The 27164-nt window shown below is 39.3% G+C and overlaps 1 protein-coding gene across 4 annotated transcripts in view; it reads right to left on the reverse strand.

Annotated features, from left to right (window-relative positions):
• Nucleotides 1-27164, reverse strand: part of LOC108717446 (guanine nucleotide exchange factor DBS-like) — a 186741-nt gene that overhangs the window by 30996 nt on the left and 128581 nt on the right. For all 4 annotated transcript variants that reach the window (XM_018264694.2, XM_041564799.1, XM_041564798.1 and 1 more), the window contains exons 17-25: nucleotides 21094-21209; nucleotides 20829-20898; nucleotides 19413-19505; nucleotides 17765-17857; nucleotides 12620-12745; nucleotides 9781-10002; nucleotides 8468-8560; nucleotides 8292-8370; nucleotides 3686-3755 (exon numbers count right to left, since the gene is read on the reverse strand). In XM_018264694.2, the coding sequence (XP_018120183.2) occupies nucleotides 3686-3755; nucleotides 8292-8370; nucleotides 8468-8560; nucleotides 9781-10002; nucleotides 12620-12745; nucleotides 17765-17857; nucleotides 19413-19505; nucleotides 20829-20898; nucleotides 21094-21209 (962 nt within the window). The remainder of the gene's footprint in view (nucleotides 1-3685; nucleotides 3756-8291; nucleotides 8371-8467; nucleotides 8561-9780; nucleotides 10003-12619; nucleotides 12746-17764; nucleotides 17858-19412; nucleotides 19506-20828; nucleotides 20899-21093; nucleotides 21210-27164) is intronic.

Genomic DNA, 27164 nt, shown 5'->3' on the forward strand with positions numbered 1-27164 from the left:
AACACCAACACTTCTATTGAACCAAAAAGGTTTTTGCTTTGCAACGACGTTCCTTGCTTACAAGGGGAATATACTGACATTAGATCCAAAAGGAAGAGTAGATCCAAAAGGATCTAGTGTCTTGGATTTTGCACCTTGGGACTGAGGTGAACTGTGAGTAAATCTCCCTGCTATTTACTTAACCATAATATTTTTTTGTATTTAGAGTGGTACCATTTATATTGAACATTTTTCCTTGTGGCAGCACACACTTCCATTTTTCTCACGAATATACTGACAAGTATATTTATTAAGCAGCATTTTAAAGACTTCCCATTTTTGTTCTGTATTTAACCCTGTGAAAAGCATTTCCCACTTGATATGTTGCAAAGATGCCCTTATACTGTCAGAGTTTGCACGTCTGAAATTTTGTGTTTTAGTTACTCCCTTATAGAATTGCTTCTGCAACAGAATCTCAAAGGAGACCATGTTATGATCACTATTCCCTAAATGCTCACCCACACAAATATTAGAGATCAGTTCAGTATTATTAGTTATTACAAGGTCCAAAAGTGAGTTATTCCTAGTAGGTTCTTGAACGAGCAGGAATAAAAAGTTGTCATTCAGCATATTAACAAACCTACTAGCTTTTTCTGTCTTGGCAAACCCATTAACCCAGTCAATGTCTGGATAATTGAAGTCACCCATAGCAACAACTTGACCCAGCTGTGAAGCCGCTTGTATCTGCAAGAGTAGCAGGGCTTCATACTTGACGCTTAAACAAGGTGGTTTGAAACCAATGATAATTCTTTTTGTAACCTTTTGCCCAGCCAAAACCTCTACCCAGAGGGATTCTACACCCTCAGCTATGGTTATTTCTTTTGCGCATGGCTTTTTCTCTATCCTATAAGGAACTGAAACTGCTTAAAAGGGAAGTAATGTATTGAGCCAAGGGTATATGAGTAAGAGGCGCTATAAATAACAATGGATCATGACACAATATCCTATGTCTAAAGCCTAGCTAGGAGGTCCTGAAGCTTCCCACTTAACTGCTGCCTTCTATTTAATGATGTATAAAACCACAAATAATGAATTTAACCCAATACTAAATATAACATGCCTTCCACAGTTTTGGAACCTATTGCTTGAAGCTTACTGAGAGTTGAGCTACAAAAAGGCTTTGCTGGTTACCAACTTTACTGTTTAATTGGTTTAATGATTAAACTACTACTGTGAGAGATGAACCACATCTAGAATTCAGTTTGGCACTAAATTTTTAGCTGTATTTAGATTCAAAGGAATACCGCCTGGCCAAACCAAATCCTTAAGGGCAGAGACACATGGTCAGATTCGGGGAGATTAGTCGTCCGACGACAAATCTCCTCTTCTTCAGGGCGAATAATATCCCTGAACTGCCTTCCACTGCCTTCCAGCTGGCTAGAATGCAAATCGCTGGTGGGATAGCACTCGCAGCGCTTCATTTTTCGAAGTCGCCCGAAGTTGCCTCGTGAGGCTACTTCGGGCAACTTCAGAAAACGAAGTGCTCCGAGTCCCATCCCCTCTGCGATTTGCATTATAGCTGGCGGGAAGGCAGGGGAAGGAAGTTTGGGGAGATTAGTCACCCCGAAGCAGAGGAGATTTGTCACCATGCGACTAATCTCCCCGAATCTGACCATGTGTCTCTGCCCTAAAGTGAACAACTGAAGGCCACCATGTTGGATGATGCAGTATATGCCCTTGTTCAATTTATGTTGAACACAGTTTGTGTTGAACATATTTTTTACTGTGTGGGATTTATATTTCTTGAGCTAAACAGAGCAAATAGGTAAACTGAATCTACTCCATGTTTGGTCCTTGCTATGTAGTTAATAAGATAACCAGTATACAACTCCCTGCCCTCATTTTACCCTTTGTTGTGAATGTTTTGTTAGCAGAAGCCCATTATGCAATGGGACGGCTGGACACTGGTAAAAAATCTGGTCGGCCCTGGCTCTCATGGGCCCTGAAGATCCATACCCTCTCCCTCAGACCTCCACTCCCAATCTTGACTGCATCAATGATTATGATACATGCAGTAGAGGTGGCAGCTCCAGTGGGCCCCCGGACCCCCCAGTCAGACGCTGGTTCTCTGTCCAGTGGTTATATAATTATCTAACTCACAAAAACCAAATATGGATTATGTGCAATTTCCCTGTTTAGCTCAAGAAATAAAAGTTTTTGCAGAATTTTTGTTCAGCATTAGCCTTATTCATTAACTAATGTTGAACAAGGTTGGCAAAAAACAGGCAACAGTAAAGATGCAAAAAAACAGGTCCAAGTTTCACTTTTCATCTTGCACTTATTTGATTTGCAAGTCATGCTTCTATCTGTGTGTAGTACTACCTGTGTTTGCCAATGCTGCATATAGAAGGGATAGGAGATGGGTGTCCCCTGCAATCTCTCTAGCTTCCACATCATATAGAAGCCAACAGTTTGAGAGCATCTGGTATGCAAGGCACAAGGTTGCCCTGTAGTTACCATCTGCTTCTAGCAGGCATTAAGTACAGGGTTCTTTTGAACTGGGCAACGCTATGCTGAAAGAACTAGGCTCAACTTTTTAGCACATAGGGCTCAAATAGCCCTGATTTTTGTGGCCATTATTGCACCTGCAATTTGGCATAGCCCTTCATAAATAGGCCCTTGTCAAGACTTATTGGGATTCAATAACTGGATTCTGGGAGGTTGTGTGACTCTGGGTGTTATTGCCACTGGACGTCCTTAGTGCTCTCCTGTTTTGGGCTCTTGATGTGCCTGTTATGCTTCCCCTTCTGCTCCCTTTCTCCATCCATCTCATTATCCCCAATTTAAACTAATTATTATATTTAGACATTTTATAAGCCTGCCCCTGACCTTGCACTGGGCTTGGTCATTAAGCCTTTTGCTGTGATCAGGCCGCCCTGTGAAAACCTTGATCCTGTGACCTGTTCACCCTGAGTTCTTTGGTTTCCTTGTTCCTGTGTCCAAGCCTGGTTCCTTGTTTCCAGCCTTGTTCCTGAACTCCCGTACCTATCCTTGCCATGTTTTGGTGCATTCCCTAGTTCTGACTCCTGCCCTGTCCCTTGATTCTGTTTTGACCGTCTTCTGCCCCTGACTAGTGGCCTGTTACTGGATTTCACCTGTCTACCATGGCTACTACTGGGTTTGCAAGTATATTCATACTACAGGTATGGGATCTGTTATCTGAACACCCATTATCCAGAAAGCTCTGAATTACAGAAAGGACATCTCCAAAATATCCAAATTTTGAAAAATTATTTCCTTTTATCTGTAATAATCAAACAGTAGCTTGTACTGATCCAAACTAAGATATAATTAATCCTTGTTGGAAGCAGAACCAACCTATTTGGTTTATTTAATGTTTACATGATTTTCCAGATGCATTAATTTATGAAGATCCAAATCATGGAAAGATTTCTTATCCAGAAAATCCCAGGTCCCAAACATTCTGGATAACAAGTCCCACACCTGTACCATCTGTAAACCATAGTTGTCTGTTAAAGTTCATTCATCATGTTATCATGGCCTTTGACCTCAGTACTGCTGTATTTTGTTAAATTCCCTGGTTAGCAAGCCTTTAGGCTCCAGACCTCCAGCCTCTCTACAGGACCCTTTAATAAACGATATATAACGATTTAATATAACAATATCAGACTAATGACGCTGTTACCTGGACATAAATGAGTTCATTGGTGCGTGGTATACACTTTCTGTAATCCTCTGATGTAACTGGCTTGCTTCTATTAAACAAAGGCACAATGTCAAACAGAGAACATGTTATTTATTCAATCAGATTTTTCTTTTTTTTTTCTTCTTAAATAAACGCAATTAAATTGCTTCCATCAGCAAGTATTCAAATATTCTTTTACAACTTATGAACTATGGAATGACAAGCAGTACACTGGAACCACTACTATATTCATTTTATCATTATCTGAAGGTTGGGCTGGGCTGGGTGGAATGCAAGATTTTGCAAGACATATAACGTGGGGTGTGACACTTGTAATTAAGAATGCTAATACAGAATGCTACTTATAGACATTCACAGACTGTGAATCAATAATAACCACGCTGTAGTTATCTCTTTATTGCTTCAACAGAAAGATAGCCTTTTGGGTTAAAGCTTAACTAAAGAATTAGTTAAAATGCAGTACATTATGTTTTGGTTTCTATACCAGCCCAAAGCAACCACGACATTTAGCAGGGAAGATCTGTGTCTCCGAAAATGCCACAGTAGCTCCCCATCTTCTTTTCTGCTGATTCACTGCACATGCTCTGTGCTGCTGTCACTTACTGAGCTTAGGGACCAACTCACAATATACAGTACACATAGAATATAAATGTCACAGTATAAGGCTGATTAATACAGATAATTACTACATGACAGCACAGAAACCAGTGCAATTAGCATCAGAATTTAATAATCAGCCCTGTAACATCATCTTATTTTATAGACAAACCTCATTTTCTGCTTGATAATTTGTGACAACCCCTAAGCTTAGTTTCTCAACAGCTGTTCAGAGCCCACTGAGCATGTGAGTGTCGCAGACACTTTCCAAGATGGTGACCCCCTGTAACGAGTTTGAAGTCCTGGATCATTGCTGCTATTGAGAAGCTGAAACTTTAGGCTGGTGCAATAAGTTTAGTATATAAAATATGGCATTTTTAGCCACATTCATTTTTAGGGCTTAATTCTCCTTTAAGTCATGTTGAACCAGTTTAGGAGGGCCCTCCATTATAATGGTCCTTTTCAAGTTAACATTTATACTCAATACTACAGTTAAAGAAATATTGTACCTGAAATAGGGTTGCCACCTTTTGACCCGTCTAACTCCGGGCAGGGGGTGTGGCTGTGGCATAATGGGGACGGGGTTGTAACCCACCAGGGCGGAGTTGTGATGTCAGGGGTGAGGCTATGACATGGCGTCAATCATAGGGAATCCTGCCCAGTTTTCCTAATTTGGAAAACAGGACAGGCAGTTTTGACCCCGACAGCCCTTCAAAAAACCAGGCTGTCCAGGTCAAAACCGGAAAGGTGGCAACCCTAACCTGAAAACAACATTTATTGTAATATATTAACAAGAACAGAACTTGCTACAGGTCTTTTAACCCACAGCAACCAATCACATGCGCCTTCAAACAGTAGACCAATAAATGTTACCTGCTGATTGGTTGCTGTGAGTCACAAGACCTGGTTTCTAGGAATATGTCTGTGAAGGTTCTCAATCATCCAGGTCATGGTATATTTATAGTAATAAGTCAATTCAACTGGACTTGCTGTATTTTCTTTTTCCTTTGAAGATGTTTCACTAGTCATCTGACTGGCTTTCTCAATTCAGAATGTTCTGTACAAAAACATTGTTATGGTTATATAGACCCTGGACTCTTAACTCCAATCAGCATAATCTGTTTAGTAAAACCAGCACAGGGTAAAATACCTCATGGAGGTACGGTGTTGATTGCATGATTAGAGCTTTGAGGTGTTTCTAGCACACCCATTTCACACTATGCAAATTGTGGTGCTTCACACCCACTGGCACAATCATACACACTCCATAAACACTTCAATTCAATAGAGTTGATGATGGAAAATGACTAACATCGGTTCTGAGTATTTTCTTTGCCTGATGATAGAGGATGACAACATAACCCAGATGACCTTATCTAGCTATTGCTAAAGTGAGACTACGTAATAAAAACAAGAATAGGATTCAAGTTGCAGAAGGCTAAATATAAGTTCCATTGTGTTCTATTGAGCACTATACATAGAGTATAAATAGTTTTTGCCCTATTGGAATAAAATCCTAGGTATGCTTGCACTCTTACAATTTAGTTTTTTGTGGCAATCTTGTAACCTTCTAACAAAGCACAAGAGTCAAATGTCACAAAAATGTGGTTAATATTGTTAAGAAAGCCACAAAATACACAAATTGCTTTATTTATATCTAGCATGAAGAACTATGCCTCAAAGACCCACACTGGAATGTGTTTCTTTTACCATAGACCAGTTTACTGCTTACTACTACTGATGAGTGAAATGGACTTTCAGGCATACCACCCAACTTAACCCATAAACACCTGGTGCATTATAAGTTACATGCTGACCTGCTGTGCAAAAAATCAACTCTCCTTCTTGTACGATCAATCCTTTTTATGCCCTTTTGTGCCCTATTGCCCAATCTAAGTACGTGAAAAGGGGAAGTAAACTTTTATTTGAAAAATTTTCATTTTGAGATTTTAGGGAAAAAATGGGAAAACAGAGCAACTGAAAATATGTCCAGTGTACTATTTGAAAAGCTGTCTTTGTGTGTGTAGTAAGGCAATCTATTTTTGTTCAGTGTAAACAGGTAGGCTGTGAAAAAACATTTTTCAATATAGTTAGTTAGCCAAAAATGTAAAAAGCTGGATTAACTGGGTGTCGAACATAATAGCCAGAAAACTACTCCCTTTTTGCAGCTCTCTTATTGGTCAGTAACCAATCATTGACTTGAGGGGGGGCATAGTTGTTGCTTTTCAACTGCTTTGTCCCATGTGGCCCCAGGGCCGGAAAAAGGGGTAGGCAGAGCAGTCACCTTCCTAATGCGTAACCATTGGAGGGGGGCGCACTTTCCACTTTAAAGGGGAATCTTTTTTTTTTTACCCTGGTTTGCTTGGCCTTTAATAGTATTTAGATTAGAATAACCTGCCTGCCCCTCTGATGTCTGATTTGTATTGCAGGCAGAAGCGTTAAAGCACTCGCCACCTCCCTCTTGCTTGCTGGCGTGTACCTTTAATTCACAGCAGTGTGCCAGCCTCTGGCACTTCCCCTTAACACTATGCGGCACATGCGCTGTAGAACATGGCGCTTGCATGATACGTCAATATCACTGAGACAGCTGGGCAGCAGACAGAGAAAACCCACCTGGGCTTGTTTTCTGACTCTTTCTTCTTCCTGCTGGCACATGTGCAGATGATTCTGGGGGCAATATTTTGGCTGCTGACACAGGTACAGATTTGGGGGCAAAATTTTGGCTGCTGGCACAGGTTCAGCATCTTTTCTTTAATGAAAAGTTTCATTCATTAATGTTTCATTAATTTTTTTAAAAAATAAATAAAACCATAATGGTAACGTGGGAAATGATAATGCAGGACCTGGGGGGGGGGGGGTCCCGGGGGGGGTCTCTGACTGAAGCCCTTGCCTTGGGTGCCAAAATACCTTGGCCCAGCCCTCTGTGCCCCACCTTAAAGGGATACTGTCATGGGAAAATGTTTTTTTCAAAACACATCAGTTAATAGTGCTAATCCAGCAGACTTCTGCACTGAAATCCAATTCTCAAAAGAGCATACAGATTTTTTTTCTATTCAATTTTGAAATCTGACATGGGGCAAGACAAATTGTCAGTTTCCCAGCTAACCCAGTCATGTGACTTGTGCCTGCACTTTAGGATGGAACTACTTTCTGGCAGGCTGTTATTGCACCTACTTAATGTAACTGAAATAGTCTCAGTGGGACTTGGTTTTACTATTGAGTGTTGTTCTTAGAACTACCAGGGAGATGTTATCTTGTGTTAGGGAGCTGCTATCTGGTTACCTTCCCATTGTTCTTTTGGTAGGCTGCTGGGGGGGGGGGGGTGATATCACTCCAACTTGCAGTACAGCAGTAAAGAGTGACTGAAGTTTATCAGAGCACAAGTCAAATGACTCGAGGCAGCTGGGAAACTGACAATAGTCTAGCCCCATGTCAGATTTCAAAATTGAATACAAAAAAAATCTGTTTGCTCTTTTGAAAAATGAATTTCAGTGCAGACGTCTGCTGGAGCAGCACTATTAACTGATGTGTTTTTGAAAAAAAAAAAAGTTTTCCCATGACACTATCCCTTTAAAGGAGAAGTTAACTCTTCTACAGCAGCCCACATTTGTCACCCTCCACTGGCCCCCCTCCATGCATCTTCCCCTCATAGGAGCTACAAAACAGGAAACTGGGTTCTGGCTATTATGTTAGAATCAAGAAATGCTTTTTAATCACGAAAAACATTTCTATTTTCAGCCACTGGCTGCCCTGCTGCTCCTTCTTTTCTTCAGACAGGGCAGATTTCAGCGCAAAATGCAAAATGTTGCGTATCAGTGCTGAAATCTGGCACGTCTGCCTGCACTTGAGCAAAGACAATCAGGTGCAGGCAGAGCAGGGGCAGATGAGCAGCGGGGGGGGGGCAGATTCTGAGTCTGGACTGGATTTCCCCGCAGGCCGAGATCCACAATCGTCTTATGCCTTAGGGAAAAGACTGCAAATAATGTACCTCTGCAAGCTTCCAGTTGGCCTGTAAGGACTTTTCTGATTTCAGAAACCCAAAGGGTTTTCAGCTCCACAGCCGATGCCTGCAGGAGATTAAAGTTGGATTACAGAAGCATTGTGTTCCATTGATTCAAGGTTTGACTTGAAAGTAAATGATTGGGTGCTTGAATAAAACAGTACCTGAATAATATAAACTTCTTCTCTGCCATTGTACCACACTTCAAACTTCTTATTGTCTCCTTTAACATTTTCAGTGATGCCAACTGAACTCATCTAGTAACAGAAGACAAATTGTTATTTTCTCTATTCTGACATCCAGAAAAGGACTATGGGATGTACCCCTGATACTGGACCGCAAATTGTACAGCAAGGTGTTTTTGTATTTCATTCAAGGGTCACTATACCTAAGCAACTTTTGAATATACAATAATACTAACATCTAAGGAGAATAAAAGTAAAAATCATTGGGAGGCTGTGGTCCTCTTGATTCCCCCCAGTTTAGATGGCATGTCCTTACCAATGGAACAGTAAAAAGTCAGCCATCTTAAAAACAAGACTACAGATTCCACAATGCCTTATATGTTCTATTATTAACTGAAGTTAATATTAGAACATATAAGGCATTGTGCAAACTGTAAAGAATGAGAATTACAGAACATGTAAGGCACTGTGGAAAGTACCTTATTCTGCATTGTTTCAACAATCATACAAAAGTCATACAGAGAATAGAAAGGACCAGAAAGATCTGATTTCAGCAGTAATAGTATTTACAGTTAACTTCAAAATCATCAAAAGATTCTTAATGTATATCAGAAATTTACTTTGAATTGTCTTGCTGTACAAATACATATGAATAATAATATTTCAGGGAACATGTCCCATGTATGGTTAGCACTAGAGATCACAGGTAAGACAAAACTACTGACTGTACTCCAAGCTGAATAATATTAGTAATTTAGTTGTAATACTCCCATGTGTACCTTATCCCATCCTGTTAATGTTTATTACATTAATACATGCCTGTAGCTGTACAAAAGTTATTGCAAATGATCAACTGATAGTAAGGGCTATTGCAGCAAGAGAACTGTATCACGAAATGTGATGTGGAGAATCGGTAAACTGAAAGGGAAAAGTTTATAAAAGGTCATAGTTTTAAGCAAATGCTTGGGTTAATATCAGGGGTGTAAAATAATCTTCCTTAAAATAATTGTTTATCTTTTCCTCACCAGGTGTGCAGCCTGCAATCTCTCTATTTCACCCATCCCCCATCCCTACATTTGGGGTGATTTCTGATTTTTATTTGGCCCTACCAAAAATATCCCTAACACATGGGAGTCACAAAATCACTTTGGGTAAACATTTAAATTTTTAACAATAGCAGCACATCAGAATGACCCATATGAGGTCTTTGCAGAAAACAGAATATTTAGTATTGTTATAATATTTAAAGCATTCATTCTACTGCCAGAGTATAGAGACAGACAAGTCATTACCTTCAGAATATGCTTGAAACTGTAAGACTGAGACTTTTCATGTCCTTCACTGTTCTCTTCCCTTTTCTTGCAAAACAGTACGGCCTTGGCATATAAAAAGATATGCCTTTGCATGGGTTTGAACCTGGCCAAGTCTTTTACCTTGTTGTGCCCTTTCTTGTGATCAGTCCACACATTAAATGAGCCCTGCATGAGCAGCTTACCAAGATCATTCAGATCCCCCTAAAAAACACAGATTAATTAGTGGGCATAAAGGATAGCAGAAAGAGCAACATGGTAAATAGTTAGAGGTCCTACCAAACTGCTTAAGTACTGCAGTTGCTCACTAATGAATGCTAATTTTATTGAAAACAGTAGCCTTAGACAGTTAAAATTGTCAATAATCGAAATGCCTCTGTCTTAGTGTATAGAGAAAACTACTTCACAACATACTATTTAGTTAGTGTAGTCCTTAACATTAATAGGGCTGGACCTACTGTTATACTACCAGGCCACTTGAGCCATGCATCATCGCTCCTTCCACAAAGAATCTGAATTTTTGGCATACACGGGGGCCCTGAATACATCCTATGCGTATGCATTGACCCTGGGCAAGTGGGTGTCCAAAAGAGTAGGAATTCTGGGGACATCAGCCAAGGCTAAGAATAGAAGCAGTAATAGGAATAGATATCTGACTAATGTAAAACCAGAAGGCAGCACAGCAATTTTAACAGGCTCCAGTCTCATCGGTGTCTCATGATAAAGTAAGCATTATGTTTACTTTTCCTTGTCATTTAAAGGACCAGTAATATTTACATTTAATGCTTGTATCTGATTGTCCAGCACCTACAAATGAACTATTTATTGGCAACCTATTTTATATGGGTAAGGTTTTAATCTGTAGTCCTGTATAGAACCATAAATGGCAATTGACCCATTAGCGTCCTGTGTAAGAGCTGCATTCATTGTATTTTACAGAGCTTATCTGTTATCTGGTGTGCAAACTTTTTTTACCAGTACAGGGCAACAGTACATTATTATTTATTTCATATTTTTAAATACTTTAATTTTGTGGTGTTACTGTTCTATAGTCAGTGCTGTCTACCTTGCATGCCCCCCCCCCCCACTGAAGTCTGGCTGCTGTGACTGCTTGCCTTGTGTGAGCTTTAAAAGTTATTAGAACTGAGATTCTGGCCCCTGAGATTCAGGCTGTAAGGCCCTGTATTCTTCAGACCTGTAAAACCCTGCACTGTTCACGCCTGTAAGACTCTGCAATATTCTACCTGCCCTGCACTGCCTCTTTGTGCCATATTCTGCTTGCCCGTGCCTTGCCTGTGGGAGGTGAAACTGTTAGGGGTTTGTTTTGTGGGGTTGTTAGCATTTTGCATTAGTTGTTAGGGGGTCCCTAATAGTGATGTGTGGATCTGATTTCCCCAACATGCACCCGCCTGCCACCTGACCTCCCACCACCCGCTCCTTCCCTAACCCCGACCTGCCCTGCCGATGATGTCACAAAAGGGGGGCAGGGTGAGCAGGCGTCTATAAAAGAAGAACACGGAAGTCGGAAGCAGGCATTTGGTGGTGGCGGGGAGAGCAGGAGAAGAGCTAAACCCACACCCGCAGAGAAGAGTGAGAGATCGGTCCGAACCCGCCCGACCCTCCATAAACCCACGGGTCCCACGGGTATCGGGCCGGCCCGCACATACACACTACACATACACACTAGTCTAAGGTGTTTAATTATGTGCTGGGGTTTGATGTGCATCTGCAGGGGAGGAGGAGATAATATAAGGGTATGTCTATATATGACATAATATGTATCAACCATTTGTTTTTTGGTTACCACAATTAATGTGGATATAGTTTTAAAATTTCTTGTGATAACATGGGTGTGGTTTTATAAAGGGAGTGGTCAACAATGGCTTCCATTATCGGCCCTCCACCATATAGGATAGAAATATTCTGGCCCTCAATACCTCAGACGACAGCATTGCTTAAAGTAATAGACAAAGCTGATTTTCAAGAAAAAGGTACAGGCTTAAGAGAACATGCAGTTTAAACTGAATTTGTATAATATTTTCAGATTACCTGTATATTGGATGATGGTTTTATCTGATTTACTTTTTGTTCTGTAAACAGCAGGCAACTTACAGTAGGCAGTGTCGGACTGGCCCACTGGGATACCAGGAAAACTCCCAGTGGGCCCAGGTGTATGTAGGCTCTTGCTTCTGACCATTTAGCCTATTTCATGGTCATTCCCTATTTATTTATGAGCAAAAGAGGCTTAATAATGGAAGAATAGAGTATGTTGTGTATAGACTAGGAGAATAAAGAGATTGAGTGAGGAGAGGAGGTATAACATTTTCGAAAGTGGGCCCTCAGCCTAAGGTCTCTGGTGAGCCCCTGGCATCCCAGTCTGACACTGACAGTAGGTAAACAGCTGAAGACAAATAATAATACAGGACAGACAGGAGAAGCAAAAGTAGCAATGAAAAAAGCAACAGATAAGTCAGGTACAGGAACAGAAAAAAATGGTATTCGTGAAACAAAGTGGGGCGAATAGGGAAATTCTGAAAATAGGCTTTAAATTAAAACGTTTGACTGCACTGGCTTATAAAAATACTTTTTTTAAGCATGGGTCTAGTGCCACCAGTTCTTCTGAGCTTTTTTTACAGTCTTGTCTTCATATAATTTAATCTACCTGTAGTGTAGTGCTATATTTAAAGGCATGAGGAAAACCCAGGTCTGGTTTACACCACGCCCAAGAAAAGATGGACACCTTTGTCCTGCCAAATAAATGTTTGGTCTTTTATTTGCTTGGTTAATAATATGAATACATTTTAGTGACAACTAAACTTACCTCATATCCTGTAATAGCTATTTGGTGCATTGAGTCATTCACTGACTTAATTATGTCCAACACTGTGGCAAGTGCTTCTTCTAATTCAGCTGTCCCTTCAGAATTCTTACTGCATTTCAACATTTCCTAAGCAATAGTACCAGGAATATAAATGAAAACAATGGTCAATAAAAACAAATCTAAAAGACTGGAGAACACCTTGGTATTATAACCTAAAACAGCAACAAGTATTATGTATAGAGAATATAAGTAAAAATCACTTGGGGGCAAGTTGTCTTTTTTTTATCCTTTGTGTACGTTTTTCTATTTACTAAAACATTGTTTGAAAATATATAATAATCTGCAGGCAATCTCTAACAAGTTTTTCAGGATCAGTACCTTGTTTACTTGATGGGCTGAGGAAAATCCTTGGTTGATGCATAATATGTGCATACTTTTCATTGTATCAAGCATTTCAACACAGAAGGCATTCATTTTTAACTTGGATGTGTCATTTGATTTACTTCCTTACATGACTGTTCTTAAACAAGAACTAAAGTTAAACTTGAGAAGTAGGTCAGAAATGTTGCACATTATATTTTGGGTATCAGTACCAGCCAAGGTAACCACAGCCCTTTACCACTAAATTCTTATGGGTGGAGCTCCTCACTTATTGTAAAGTGACCAGCAAATTAATTGTAGGAGTATGTTATAGACCCTCTAAGTGAGGAGGAGGAGGCTAAGCTCCTGATGTAAGTAGAAATGGCTGCTATTTTGGGTAAAGTAATAATAATGGCGGATTTGAATTACATTGATATTGACTGAAGCAACAGTACTGCCAGATCAGTTAATGGGAACAAGTTGATAATTTTATGGCCAACCAGAAAAAATGCTATTCTGGATCTAGTGATCTCTAATGACCCAGAACATGTAAGAAATGTGCAAGTAATTGAACCCCTGGGTAACAGTGACCATAATGTGATATTTAATGTTTGGTGTGAAAAACAAATGTAGACTGGGGCAACAAAAACCCTGAATTTCAGAAAAGCTCATTTTAGTGCCTTGAGGGCTGCCCTTCAGAGCATAGCTTGGGGCAGTATGTTTTCACCTAAAACACAAAACAGAAGTGGTTGTCATTTAAAATATTAAATCAATACTGTTCTAAATGTATTCACTTAAGAAGTAAATGTAGAAGCACCAAGAATCACCCTATGTGGCTTAATATAGAAGTAAATAAGTTAATAGGAGAAAAGAGAAAGGCATTTAAAAACTACAAGTCTGTGGGGACAGAAGCTGCATTTAATGAATATAAACACTATAATAAATGTCGTAAAACAGCTATCCAGAAGACAAAAATAGGAAATGAGGAAAGCATTGCGGCAGAGGCTAAGACTAACCCAAAAAAGGTATATTAATAGTAAAAAGATGTGGGTTGAGAGTGTTGCTCCTTTAAATAATGGTACCAGTATGATTGTAACAGGTAAAGAAAAGGCAAATGTGCTAGATCAATTCTTTTCTATATATATAGTGGAGTCAGAGTTCCCAGGCCCACTTCATAGCTGCACTGTTGGCCCAGCTCAATCTAGTCAGTGGCTGACTCAGGATATGATTCATAAAGCTTTAGTGAAAATTAATGTGAACAAGGCGCAAGGGCTAGATGACATACACCCCCAGGTTCTAAGAGAGCTTAGTTCCGTTTTAGACTGGCCTCTATTTCGAATTTTCTCAGATTCATTTTCATCTGTATATTACCTATGGCTTAGAGGAAAGCTGATGTCATTCCAATATTGAAAAAGGGATTATGATCTCGGCCTGGCAATTAAAGGCCAGAAAGTTTGACATCTGTGGTGACAAATTATTTGAAGGCTTGTTAAGGGATCACATTAAAAATGTTGTCCTGGTGAATGGCATTATGAGCAGCAATCAGCATGGCTTTATGGGGCAAATTCACTAAGTGCCGAAGCGCCGAACGCTAGCGTTAATTCGCTAACGTTTGACATTTTCGTTACTGCGCAAATTCACTAACGAACGCTGGCGTAGTTTCGCTAGTGTTACTTCGCACCCTTACGCCAGGCGAATTTTCGCTAGCGACGTAACTACGCAAATTCACTAACTTGCGCAGTGTACTGAACGCTACCTTTTACGCTAGACTTCCTTCGCCACCTCAGACCTGGCGAAGCGCAATAGAGTAGATAGGGATTGTTTAAAAAAAAGTCAAAATTTTTTCTAAGTCCCAAAAATGCTGGCGTGTTTTCTACATTATGGGTGATAGGCTGAAAAAGATCGAAAATGTTTTTGGGGCTCCCCTCCTTCCCCCCTACATTTCCTGACTCATGGCAACTTACCTAGACAGTGGGCACATGTGTAGGGCAAAATAAAAATTTTATTTGATGATTTGAAGGTTTTCTTGACATTTGTAGTGCTGATACGGATTCCTCCATTGAAATTTGAATTTGGCACTGTATGCAAATTAGCCTTCGCTAGCGCAACTTCGCTTTACATAGCGAATCAACGCTAGCGCAACTTCGCAACCTTACGCTACCCCTGAGCGCAACTTCGGATTTTAGTGAATTTGCGGAGCGCTGGCGAAACTACGCCTGGCGAAGTGCGGCGAAGTGCAGCGAAGTTGCGCCTAGCGCAACTTCGCATCTTAGTGAATTTGCCCCTATGTAGGATAGGTCATATCAGACAAATTTGCTTTTTATGATGAGGTAAGTAAGATGCTGGACAGCAGGGGAAAAGTATGTGATCTATTTGGACTTTGCCATAGTGTTTGTTACTGTGCCTCACAAATGACTTATTCTAAACTGTTGGGATTAATGAAGTTGTTTGCACATGGGTAGGAAACTGGCTACAGGATCGGGTACAGATAGGGTTGCCACCTTTTCTGGAAAAAAATACAGAGCTTCCTATCTTTTTCCCCTATTAATAACATTGGGATCAACTGTAATTTTTACCGGCCAGGTCAGGTGGCAACCCTAGTACAGATGGTGGTTGCTAATGGTACATTCTCTACTTGGAGTAAGGTTCTTAGTGGAGTTCCTCAGGGATCCATATTGAGTCCATTTTTATTTAACTTGTTAATTAATGACTATGGGGAGGGTATTGTAAGTAATGTATCATTGTTTGCAGATGACACAAAGCTATGCAGCCCAATTAATTCCATCCAGGATGTGACATCCTTGCAACAGGATCCTGACAAACTGGCAATCTGGGCAGTTAAGTGGCAAATGAGATTCAATGTTGATAAATGTAAAGTCACGCACCTGGGTTGTAAAAATATCCAAGCCACTTATACCCTTAATGGGACTGCACTAGGCAAATCCATAATGGAAAAGGACCTTGGAGTCCTTGTAGATGATAAACTTAGCTGTAGCAAGCAACATCAAGGGCAAATAAAGTCTTGAGCTGTATTAAAAGTGGCATAGACTACTGGGAGGAGGGGGTTATTCTTCCATTGTACAAAGAGCTGGTAAGGCCCCATCTAGAATATGCAAAACAGATTTGGTCTCCAGCACTCATACAGGACATAATTGAATTAGAGAGGGTGCATAGAAGGCAATTAAACTGGTAGAAGGTATGGAAAATCTTAACTATGAGCAAAGACTGGTCAAGTTGGGGTTGTTCATGCTGGAGAAGAGGCTCTTAAGGGGTGATATAGCTGTAATGAATAGACCCTGATGGTCTAATGGTATGTTCTGTGGCATGCGGGGGCGCCCACCATGTCCTCGCCGTGGACGCCCGCCGCATGTGTCTGGTTCCTCCGAGTGCCGGTTCCCCTATGGTGCACGCGCCAGCACGCTTCCGGGTTTATGCGCCAGCGTGATGACTTCACGCGCAATGGTGCGAAATTCAAAAACTATGAAAGGGGAAATTTAGTCTTCAGCGCCTTGCCCATTGTTAGGTTCAATTAGCTTGTTCCTGGGTGTTCTTTCCTTTGTGAATCCTGCCTGTTATTCTGTGTATTGACCCTTGCCTGCCTGCTTTACTACTCTGACCTCTCCAATCCTGATCCTGCCTGCTTGTGACTACTCTGACCTCTCCAATCCGACCTTTGCCTGTCCACTGACTATTCTACGTTCTCCTATCCTGATTCCGGCCTGTCTGTCTAACTATGTATAAATATATAATGGTTCCTATATTAATTGCTCTAATACTCTAATTCCGATTAAAAGAAAAGAGGTTCCGGCTAAATATTCTGAAGGAGTTTTTTACAGTGAGAGCTGTGAAGATGTGGAATTCTCTCCCTGAAGCAGTCGTACTGGCTGACACATTACATAGCTTTAAGAAAGGGTTGGATGGCTTTTTAGCAAAGGAGGGAATACAGAGTTATAGAAGATAGACGATAGATAGAAGATAGATCGCACTGCCTGTCTTCAGAACCCACACGATTTTATTTACTAGTGATGTGCGGGCCGACCCGAGGCCTGCGGGTCGGGCGGGTTCGAGCAGACCCCTGTATAAAATGCGCGGGTCGCGGGCGGGTGCGGGTCAAGCTCTTCTCTTGCTCTCCCCGCGACCTAGTACTGCCAGCTTCCGGCACCGGAATTTATAAACTTCCGCCTGCCCGCCCCTTTTATGACGTCACTGCAGGGTGGGCACGGGTCTATAAATAAAGGGGAGCAGCCGGCCCGGGTCGGGTGCGGTTAGGGAGCGGGCGAGTTAGGGTCGGTTCGAGAAATTCTCGACCCGCACATCACTACTGAGTGAGATGTATCCATCTCACAGTGGAGCAGCAAAATATTTTTTAAAAAATCCTGAAACCACAACTGGATTGATATTGATGTTTTTCACTCACTTTTTGGTTTGTCTCATTTAGTTTTTAATTTGTATTAGTGTTTGTAGTTGGCATTGCAGAATCCTATGAAATCATAGGCCTATCCCTATAAAAGCTAGTAACAAAAACACATACTTCATTTTATTATTCCAGCTCAGTACACAGTAACTGCTTATTTATTGCTAAGGGCTGAGAACAAAACAAACTTTGCATGCATTCCTGCATAACCTTATGAAAAATGTATCACATTAGCTATGTGATGAAGATGTACTGTACTAAGTTTTCTAAAATTAGAAGAATGTTTATATATGTTCCCAACACTGATGCAATCACATTAAAACACATTTCAAATGTAACATCTAATTCCAACAAAGAAAAGAAAATAATACCTTTAAAAGAAGCTGATATTTTGTGATCCTTTGGACAGGCTTAAGAAGATAAGCATCTAAAGACAGCTTATGATCCAGTCTTCGTTGGCATTCCTTTAAAAGTGAGCAGATACATGTAAAAGTGAATAGAAAAGGATATTTGTCCCCCAAATCGTTTGTAGGTTTAAAACTAATATCAATGTATGTTCAAAGCACCATTAAAACTCGAATCTGCTATATAAAGGAGGTAAACATGTTTCAGGTAATAACTTAAACCCAGTTATGAAACCTTACATTTTGTTGGTGAGGTGCTTCCATTTACCTAGCATCACATACAATAGGGTGCAGAAGTTTGAGTCCAACATTAACATTAAGGTTTATTTTGAATGCCTGTTAGTGGGATCTGTGTTATGTTCTTTGGTATCACTTTCAATACATCTTTGGCACTGTGATTTTTGCTTATTAGGAGTACGTGTGTTATTAGACATTTAGTTATTTATTGAAACAAAATTAATCAGGCTGTGTATGAATATGATATTCTGATTTCATCATTTCACTTTCCTGCAGAAACTAAACATATTCTTCCTAAATGTATATTTTTGTAAATAATTTTATAAATGATAATTTAAATAAAGTAAGTCTTACTGTATTTATGAATGTGGGGAATAGTGAAAAGTGCAATTATTTGAACATAATTGCCATGTTTTTTACCACAATGTACAAACTGTTAGCATCAATGCTCACTCAGTTGTTCAACCATTTTATCAGTTTGCACCTCTACTTGCATTTGTGAATAAGGCTTGGTATTTGGTGGTTGATTAACAGCCATGAATATATCATATCTTCGCTACAGAGAACTTCCATCCTAAGCCAGACTATCCATCCTCCCCAATACAGTCATATTTGCCTGTTCCCTTAATTAAGATGCAGAGTAGTGCAATAGTATTGTCAGTAACCATCTCCACTTACTTGATGCCCTTCCCCAAGTTGTCTGTCAGACAGGTGAATCCACAGTTGAAGTCAGGACCGAATGCAAATCTTCAGCTGTGCATGTTCCTGTCTGCCAAACAACTTGGAAAAGGACATCAACTGAGCAGAGATTGTGACTAACAATGCCACTGTGTAACATTTTAATAACAGGTACTGTATGGGCAAACAGACAAGTATTGGGGAATGTGGTGTTATTTAGGTGCCTCTGCGAGGAATGCATCCATTATACTCGGGTTTCCTTGTGCTTTAAATAGAGAAACTACAAAAATGGCTTTGGAAAGCCATACTGGTTACTGTGCTTTAGACTTGTTATATATATGTGATCCTTACAATCAATCTAAACTCATAGTAATCTGGTAAAGATATTACTTTTCTGCTTCTAAATTATTGGCTACAGCACAGGAATCTCCAGCCTGCACCCCTCCGAGATTATCAGAGAGTGGGAAATGGTAGATTGTTTAACAATAGTTAGAGGGCTACATGTGCCTGGTATAGCAGAACTCAATTTAAAACTATATAAAAATACTGGTTGTTTCAAACAGCCTATAGATTTAGATAAGGTAAAGCTTTTTGTAACTCATAAGTACAATGGAATAAGACTAGGTCATTAGGCAAAAACTGGAGTTAGAAGCCTAACATTAACTCTTTGATGATGGCAGTCCCAATTATACTAATTTACCTGGAAAAATATGCTCTCTGCGCACTGTCTCCAAATTGCTTCAGACCTTGGTTTATTTTGGCAGTACTTTTCATAAATTTGAAGGTCCTCTTTCTGAAATACAGAAAATTTTTCCATCAGAGGCCTTTCCTGGCTGTGAACACAACAAGTGTCTTATTCATAATAATAGTAATATACTTTATAGAATCTATGGTTACTCTTTTGAATGTGTAAATCTCCATCAGTACAGATTCAACCATTTAAAAAAAATGTTAAAAATGCACATGACATGGGTTCAGCCAGAACAGAACAAAGAAAGACACCTCTTACTCAGCACTGACTTCTGACTGAAGTATATACAGTTGAAACACAAAAACAACAATAAGAAGTTCAGAAGTATACGCGATCTGTATTTTTGCCTTGTTTCACAGCATTATTGCAACACTGAAAAAAATGCATTTCTGTGTTATGCTATGTGATGTGCTACCACAAATGTTATGGTGTATACCACCAAGATGTTTAAGAAAACTCATAGGGCAAGTGAAGTTGCTATCTTAGTTAAAAGTTAAGGTAAATGTTTTGACAATTTCTTTTACTTGTTACTGTAACATTATTTCCTGCTTGTGTATATATATCTTGTTACTGTTTGATGTATTGTTATTCTTTAAATCTTTCTATTCATAAAAAAGGTAAAAAGCATCTGAGCGAAATCTTTGATATCCAATTTACTACATTGGTAAGATGATGGAAAGGCACATGCCTTAAGTGTGATCACAAATTTGAATAACCTCTTTATAACAGGTTCCAGCCCCAAAAAATAAGATTAACAAGCTCTGATACATTTACATTATAGGTGAGATTTCCACTTCATCTAGCAAGATATTGGTAAATGAAGGCAATACAAGTCCATCACTACAGTAGGTGCAGAAATGCTTTCGGTAACTGGACATAGAGATATAGTTGGCAGAAAATGTAGATTCCCCCTTTTAGTGTGTAGCAACAAACATGCATGGGGCAGATTTCAGTCAGAACACGCTGAAGTATGACCATCTGCATGGTGGATGGATTAAATATATTGTCTGTTACTACACATGGGTGGCATCAGGTAGAATCAGCATTTTCTCTTCCAACATTTTCCTAACACAAAGGGAGACACATTGTGAGACAGCAGCCCAAGATTTGAAAGATCATTCAAAACAAATTTGACATTGGTAGGAAACGGAAACAAATAAATCCCCCAACAATATTCCATAAGGAAACCATATAGTAATTCAGAGGCTGTTTCCATATGAAACTCTGATTCCTCTGGTAGAAAATGAAGGCATCAGCATTTATTTTGATATTTCACGCATGAATAGATATATGCAGTTTACATCAGGTAATACTTGATTAACAACACAGAGCACACATATCACTTACCATATACTTATAACTTACCCTTTTTAAAAAACATGTTCCAAGCAAATCAGCATTTTCAATACAATTCTCTAATTCCTTGAGGAAAATTCTAGAGAAAAAGAAGAAATATTGCTATCGCGAATACCAAAAATTACATTTATAAATATTTTCATGCATATATCAAATACAGCACACATAAAATCCCTATATCTTATTTGGAATTTCTTTAAAAATATAAACCATGAACAGCAATATGGGCAATACAACCTGCTTTGTTAGACTAATACACTGTTAGGATACCTGCCTTTTGTGAAACTCATAAATTTCTGAAAGGTTTCCAAAGAGAACCTCCTTATTGTTTTGTAATGCCACAGGGATCAAACCAATCATTTCAGGATTGTCCAAAGATGATGCATAACCCTAGGACCAAAGGAAAAAAAGATTATATTGCTAAATCACACCTTTGAATGAATGGCTTTTGGACCATTTAATTGATTTGGATTCACAAATCATATTCCATAACATACTTTAACAAAAAGGGATTTGTTGTCTACTTACTGATAAATCCTGTTCTCCAAGTAAAGTGCAGGCAGCAGAGAGCTCTAGTCGGTTATTACACGTTTCGACCTAGGAGGCAGGATGGAACTTAAAAGTAGGTTCCTCCACCAGGAACACTCCTCTTCCCTGGCACCCACAGTGCTGTAGCTATAGAGAAAGCAGCCCCTGTGGTCTGCTGTAGATACATAATCCCTCCCAACTTGCCATATATTTAAACCACTGTGCACCACCATCAGTTCCAAACAGCACTAGTGTGACAAAGCTACCAGAGTTTGTAGTCACCTGGTAGAAACCCCCCCAAAAAGGAATCACAGGTGAACAATGCATTTGTAAAATCCTTTCACTTCATAACTGATTGTAGAACTTTGTGCAATATAAGCTTTAGATGCTTTGTTGCCTTTGCTGCAGGGGGGCTGTAAAGGACAAATAGAGCCTCTGACTTCCTGAAGTCTACTGTTCTGTGAAAATAGACCTTGAGAGCTCACATAACATCTACTGTAGGTTGTGTAGGCGTCGCTACTTCTGATTGGCTGTTTTAGGACATAACTATGTATCCTTGTGGAAGATGCAGAAAAGAGGCTTGCAAAACAGAGCCCTGATTTCAGAGACTTGTCTTGCTGATGAAATGGTCACCAGGAAAGTATTTTCCACATGAGTATTCTGAGATCTATGGAGGCTAGAGGTTCAAATGGGCCTTTCTGAAGGACTTGTAAAAATTTCAGGTATCACAGGGGGCAGGGTGCCAGTACAGAAGTGCCCTGCTGTTTGAAGGTAGTTTGTGACATTGGGTGATGCCAACTGCTTTTGGATGAACACCAAAAAGCTGAAACCTGGGCCTTGAGAGAATTGACTCCCAAGCCCTCAACAAGGCCATCTGTAAAAATCAAGTACGGTTGTGTAAATACGATGGTTAACGGCTCTATTACTGCACCAGGAGATGTAGGTAGACCAGATACAGTGATAGGAGGTTGCCATTATTGACTTGAGAGCCTCTAACAGGGTGCTGGTTACCTTGTTGGAGAATCCCTTGTTCATCCAGATGGAGCATTCAGGGATTCTCTAGACAGGGGTGTCAGCAGGGGCCTTAAAGCAGAAGGTCTTGTTAGCAATTTAGCAGCCATGGAGATGCTACTGAGTTTTTCAGAAGGTCAGAGAGCCATGCTCACCTATTTCCATTGTCTGAAATAACTGCAGGTGGCATATAATAGGGTGGAAAAAAACTCCCATGTTGTTGTCATTGCGTTTATCGACCAAGCTTATGGGACATGGTACTTGGAACGGTATCAAGTTACCTGATAGTTGAACCTATTGGCCATGAAGTCTGCCTGTTGGGTTCCCCACTTGATGTGCGCTGTTGTTGAGTATCCATTACCCTGTGTTGAGGGTGGTACGTTCCAATTCAGTTGGCCTGGAATGTTGATGGCTATTAGGCAACAAGAGTTGTCTTCTGTCCACTGTAGCATGTGTAATGTCTCTGTCCAAGCTGCTCTGTGTACCTCCTTGATGGTTTATGTATGCCAAAATGGTGGCATTATTAAATCTTGAGGAGTGGATCTTCCAGCAGTGTGATTCCAAAACCTGAATACATAGATTGGTGTGAGTCAAAGATGTAACACAGGGCTATATTAATAGGTCATCCAAGTAGGAAACAGATGTCCAACTCCTGCATGTCTGCCACTAAAGCCAACAGGACTTTTGAGAAAATTTGCTAGTGGAAAGCTTGAAATTGGAAATTTTCCTCTCAGACAGCAAAGCAAAGATTCTGTTGGTGATCACCGTGGCTTGGCATATGGAAATAAGCATTATCGAACATAAAGAAGTCCCCTTGTTTTGAACAATGGAACATGTAGAAATTTGAGGCCACAGGTTGAAGGGCAAAATTTTGTGTTTAGGTATCTGAATAGATTTGAGTAAAAGCCTTAATGTTGTTCTCTGGGGACCAGATGATGGTATGCTCAAGGAGAAAGTCTTGGATTGCATGTCTCAAGGCCCACTTCTTGGCTGGATTAATGGGTATAGTTGACAGAAGAAACCTTCGTTGTGGGGGTCTTTGGAATTGTAGTTTGTAACCAAATGAAATGAATTTGTGGACCCAAGAGACCAAGTCTCATTGAACTTTAGGAGGTATTCCCACTTCTGACAGCATGGGAGGGACTGACCATTCATATGTCTAGGTTATATGCAGCTTGTACTGTGGGCTATGTAATAGAGCGTCTAAGCACCAGTATGTCCTTCAACCGGAGGAATAAATATGCCAACAACCAAAATATATACAGACAATAAACAAAAACAAGAAACAAAAAACTTCCAAGATGGTTAATTTAGTCGCACCATCATGTATTGAGGTATAAATGTCAGAACTTACACATTACATATGCAATGGTGAGAATAAATGATCAAAAAAATAAAATTACTTTATAAGGGATTCATACCTAACAGTGAAACTGTTTACTAGGAATTAAAATCATTATATCATATATAAGTTCTGACATTTGTACCTGAGTAAATAATGGTGCAACTAAAATAACCTTTTTGAAATCTTTTTGTTCCATTTTTTTAATATGTACTGCGGTTACTTGGTGATGAACGGAGGATAGATGCCATGTGTTGTGTCCTTGAGTCCTTGGAATCTCCACTGATGGCAAGGAGGAAGCGTGACTGTGAACAGGAACCCACTGACTCTACTTTCCTGTACACTAGTGTGAAGGACTTACAAGGCTTTCCCCACCAGCATGCAAAGCATGCTAACAACTATACCTCAATAGACAGCTCTGAATCATGTCTCTGCTGGCCAGTTAGTGAAGGATAGGTCCAGATTGAGACAACGATGGATCATGCATGAGATCAGATTGAAAACCTGTTGCAAGAATTCTGAAGTGAAACAAAAGCAAGATTAAATAAAATATATAAGGTAGCCAAGCTCCCCTAACATCCAACTTCCAGTTAGCATGATGTGGGTGGTATTTCAACAGGGAAGAGGAGGGGTTCCTGGTGGAGGAACCATAATTCCATCTTGCCTCCTAGATGGAAAGGTGTATTAACCTACTAGTGCTCTGTGATTCCTAAGGACAACTGAGAAATACAATTTGCTGTAAATCACTTACTGTACCTTGTGATCATGCTTTCACAGATCATTAAGTGCTTACTATAGTTTTGCCATTAAATCGATCATAGAACATAGATCATCGACAGTAGGGTGATGTTTCTCCATACACATGCACTTTTATTCATAAAATATTTTTATTCTCATTTGACCACTTTGTTATAAAGGCAACCTTATTATTTTCATATGTGCCTATGTTTAGCTGTATACTGACCTTTGAATCTATGATTGTAAAAAGAGAAACAAATGGTCTGAAAACAAGAACTGAGAGACAAAAATAATTGTGTGTATATTATTAAACGATATATATGTTTGCTAAGCATTTGCTCTTTCTATTACTGTTCGTGTGCATGTTAATATAGCAACGCCCTGGATCTAGCTTCAGGTATTATGCCCCTAAAAAAACACAGTAAGAAGTGTTAGTTGCTTACTGAGCTCATGATTTTACAAGCATTACAGGTATGGGACCTGTTATCCAGAATGCTTGGGACCTGGGTCTTTCCGGATAATGGATATTTCAGTAATTTGGATCTTCATTATTAGTCTACTACAAAATCATGTAAACATTAAATACTGTATTATTATTATTACAACTAAAAAAATGTATACATTTTTATAAATTTGGATTACTTGGATAAAATGGAATCTATGGGAGATGGCCTTTCCGGAATTTAGAGCTTTCCAGATAACAGATCCCATACCTGTAGTAATTATAATTTGCCATAAACTAGACAGAGACGGAAATTCTCTTAGAGCATTTGTATGTGTAGTTTGAATCTAGTAAACACATACAATTTCACAGGTATTAAATGAATAAGAAAATGGATTACTTTTTGCAGTATAACACTATAGCACCTCAATACTGTAACCACATAGAAGATCCTGGACCAATAAAATGATTGTGCTAATTTACTTAACTAGACCACATATGAGGTGATGCCACGTCATCACCGATAATATAACCGTAAAACCAGTAGCTGAGGTAGCACATTCCTATTACAAAAATAATAGTGTTCTTAATTGAATAAGGATAGTCATCATCTTTAATTAAACAAGAATAGTCATAACAAAACAAATGTGTTTTTAATATGGTCATTAAATTAGATTTTAATGATGATTGCTATTTTGGCCAAAAGTAAAAGCAAAAACATTTTTTTAACAGTATTTAACTTAAATTTGATTTCAGTGAAAAGAAAAATAGCATTGTAAACTGATGAGTGTACAAAAGCTCTGTATTAGGGAGGGATCATGCAGGACCTCGGTGGAAAAAAGGAAGTCTTAACCATGTGCCCCTATTAATTTCATTGTGCCTTTGTGTGTAATCTATGTACACACTGGAATATATGTAAATTATTGACAAAAATGTTATATCAAATACTCCTGCAGACTTTTTGAGTGTCTTTCAGAGAATCATCTTTTCCCTTTTCAGCTAAAAGGAGCTTTTTGCATCTTGCTCACTCATCTCCCAGCTTCTGAAAACTTTACAGGATGAGGTTTACAGAAGTTATATTTTTAGCACATTTTAATTTATGCCAAATTATTGACTTCACATCTGTCTATTGTTGCATTTTCTACATCATCGTCTGGGGCCCCTATCGAGTTGTTTTGAGGGTTTTAATAGGTAGAAAATGTACATAAACACTTTCTGAACTTACAAAAATAAATAGAAATGTATTTTACCACAGGCAGGGCTAATTTCACAGATTAAATGGAAACGGTGATACTTTTAATAATAATTTCCCAGCATCCGTTTAGCTCACAATGAAATGCAAATTGTTCCATTGTAAAGGGAAGGATTCTGGGACTAGAAGCCCCACTGTTACATAGTTTATCTGTATAATAGAGGGACATCAAGTGCCAGTGGATCACCGTACCAGAGGCCACTCTTTTAGACTAGAAGAAAATAACTTTTATTTGGAGCAATGTAGGGCGTTCTTCACAGTCAGGACAGTGAGGTTGTGGAATGCACTGCCGGGTGATGTTGTGATGGCTGATTCAGTTAATGCCTTTAAGACTGGCTTGGATGATTTTTTGGACAGACATAATATCAAAGGCTACTGTAATACTAAACTCTATAGTTAGTATAGATATGGTTATATATAATTTATGTAAAAGTAGGGAGGGGTTTGTGTATGGATGCTGGGTTTTCATTTGGAGGAGCTGAACTTGATGGACTTTGTCTTTTTTCAACCCAATTTAACTATGTAACTATCTATAATCCATCACTGCAAAAAGAAAACCTAGTGAGGGAAGGGTTCCATGATTCTCTGTCAGCCTAAGGCGGCAGGTTGGATATGGTTATTATTAATCATGGTTTCATTTCAATCTACCATTTGATATGTTCTATTTCAATGTAACAGTGATGTATGTTTATATATTTATTTTTGTAAGTTCGAAATTCTAAGCAAGCTCATTTCAAAAGAGGTTAACTTTCCATTTATTGTAAGTTCCCTTAAATTTACAATTACATAACTTACACTGACCATTGACCAGACTCTTTGGGGAGTTAAGATGCTATACATGTTCAACTGCATAACTTCATAACTGAAAATATGTGTTTCAACAGGCCCTGTGGTGTAAGTGGAGCATAAAAAATGCAGGGCTCCATTTAGAGTTAATTTTTAACAGACAATTCTGTAGGTTTTCCAGTAGAAAGGAGATTAATTTAGAGACAGCATTTTACCCACCAAGCAACTCAGGTATAAGAAGTTTGT

The sequence above is a fragment of the Xenopus laevis genome, chromosome 5S, assembly GCF_017654675.1.
Source record: "Xenopus laevis strain J_2021 chromosome 5S, Xenopus_laevis_v10.1, whole genome shotgun sequence".
NCBI classification, from domain to species: Eukaryota; Metazoa; Chordata; class Amphibia; order Anura; family Pipidae; genus Xenopus; species Xenopus laevis.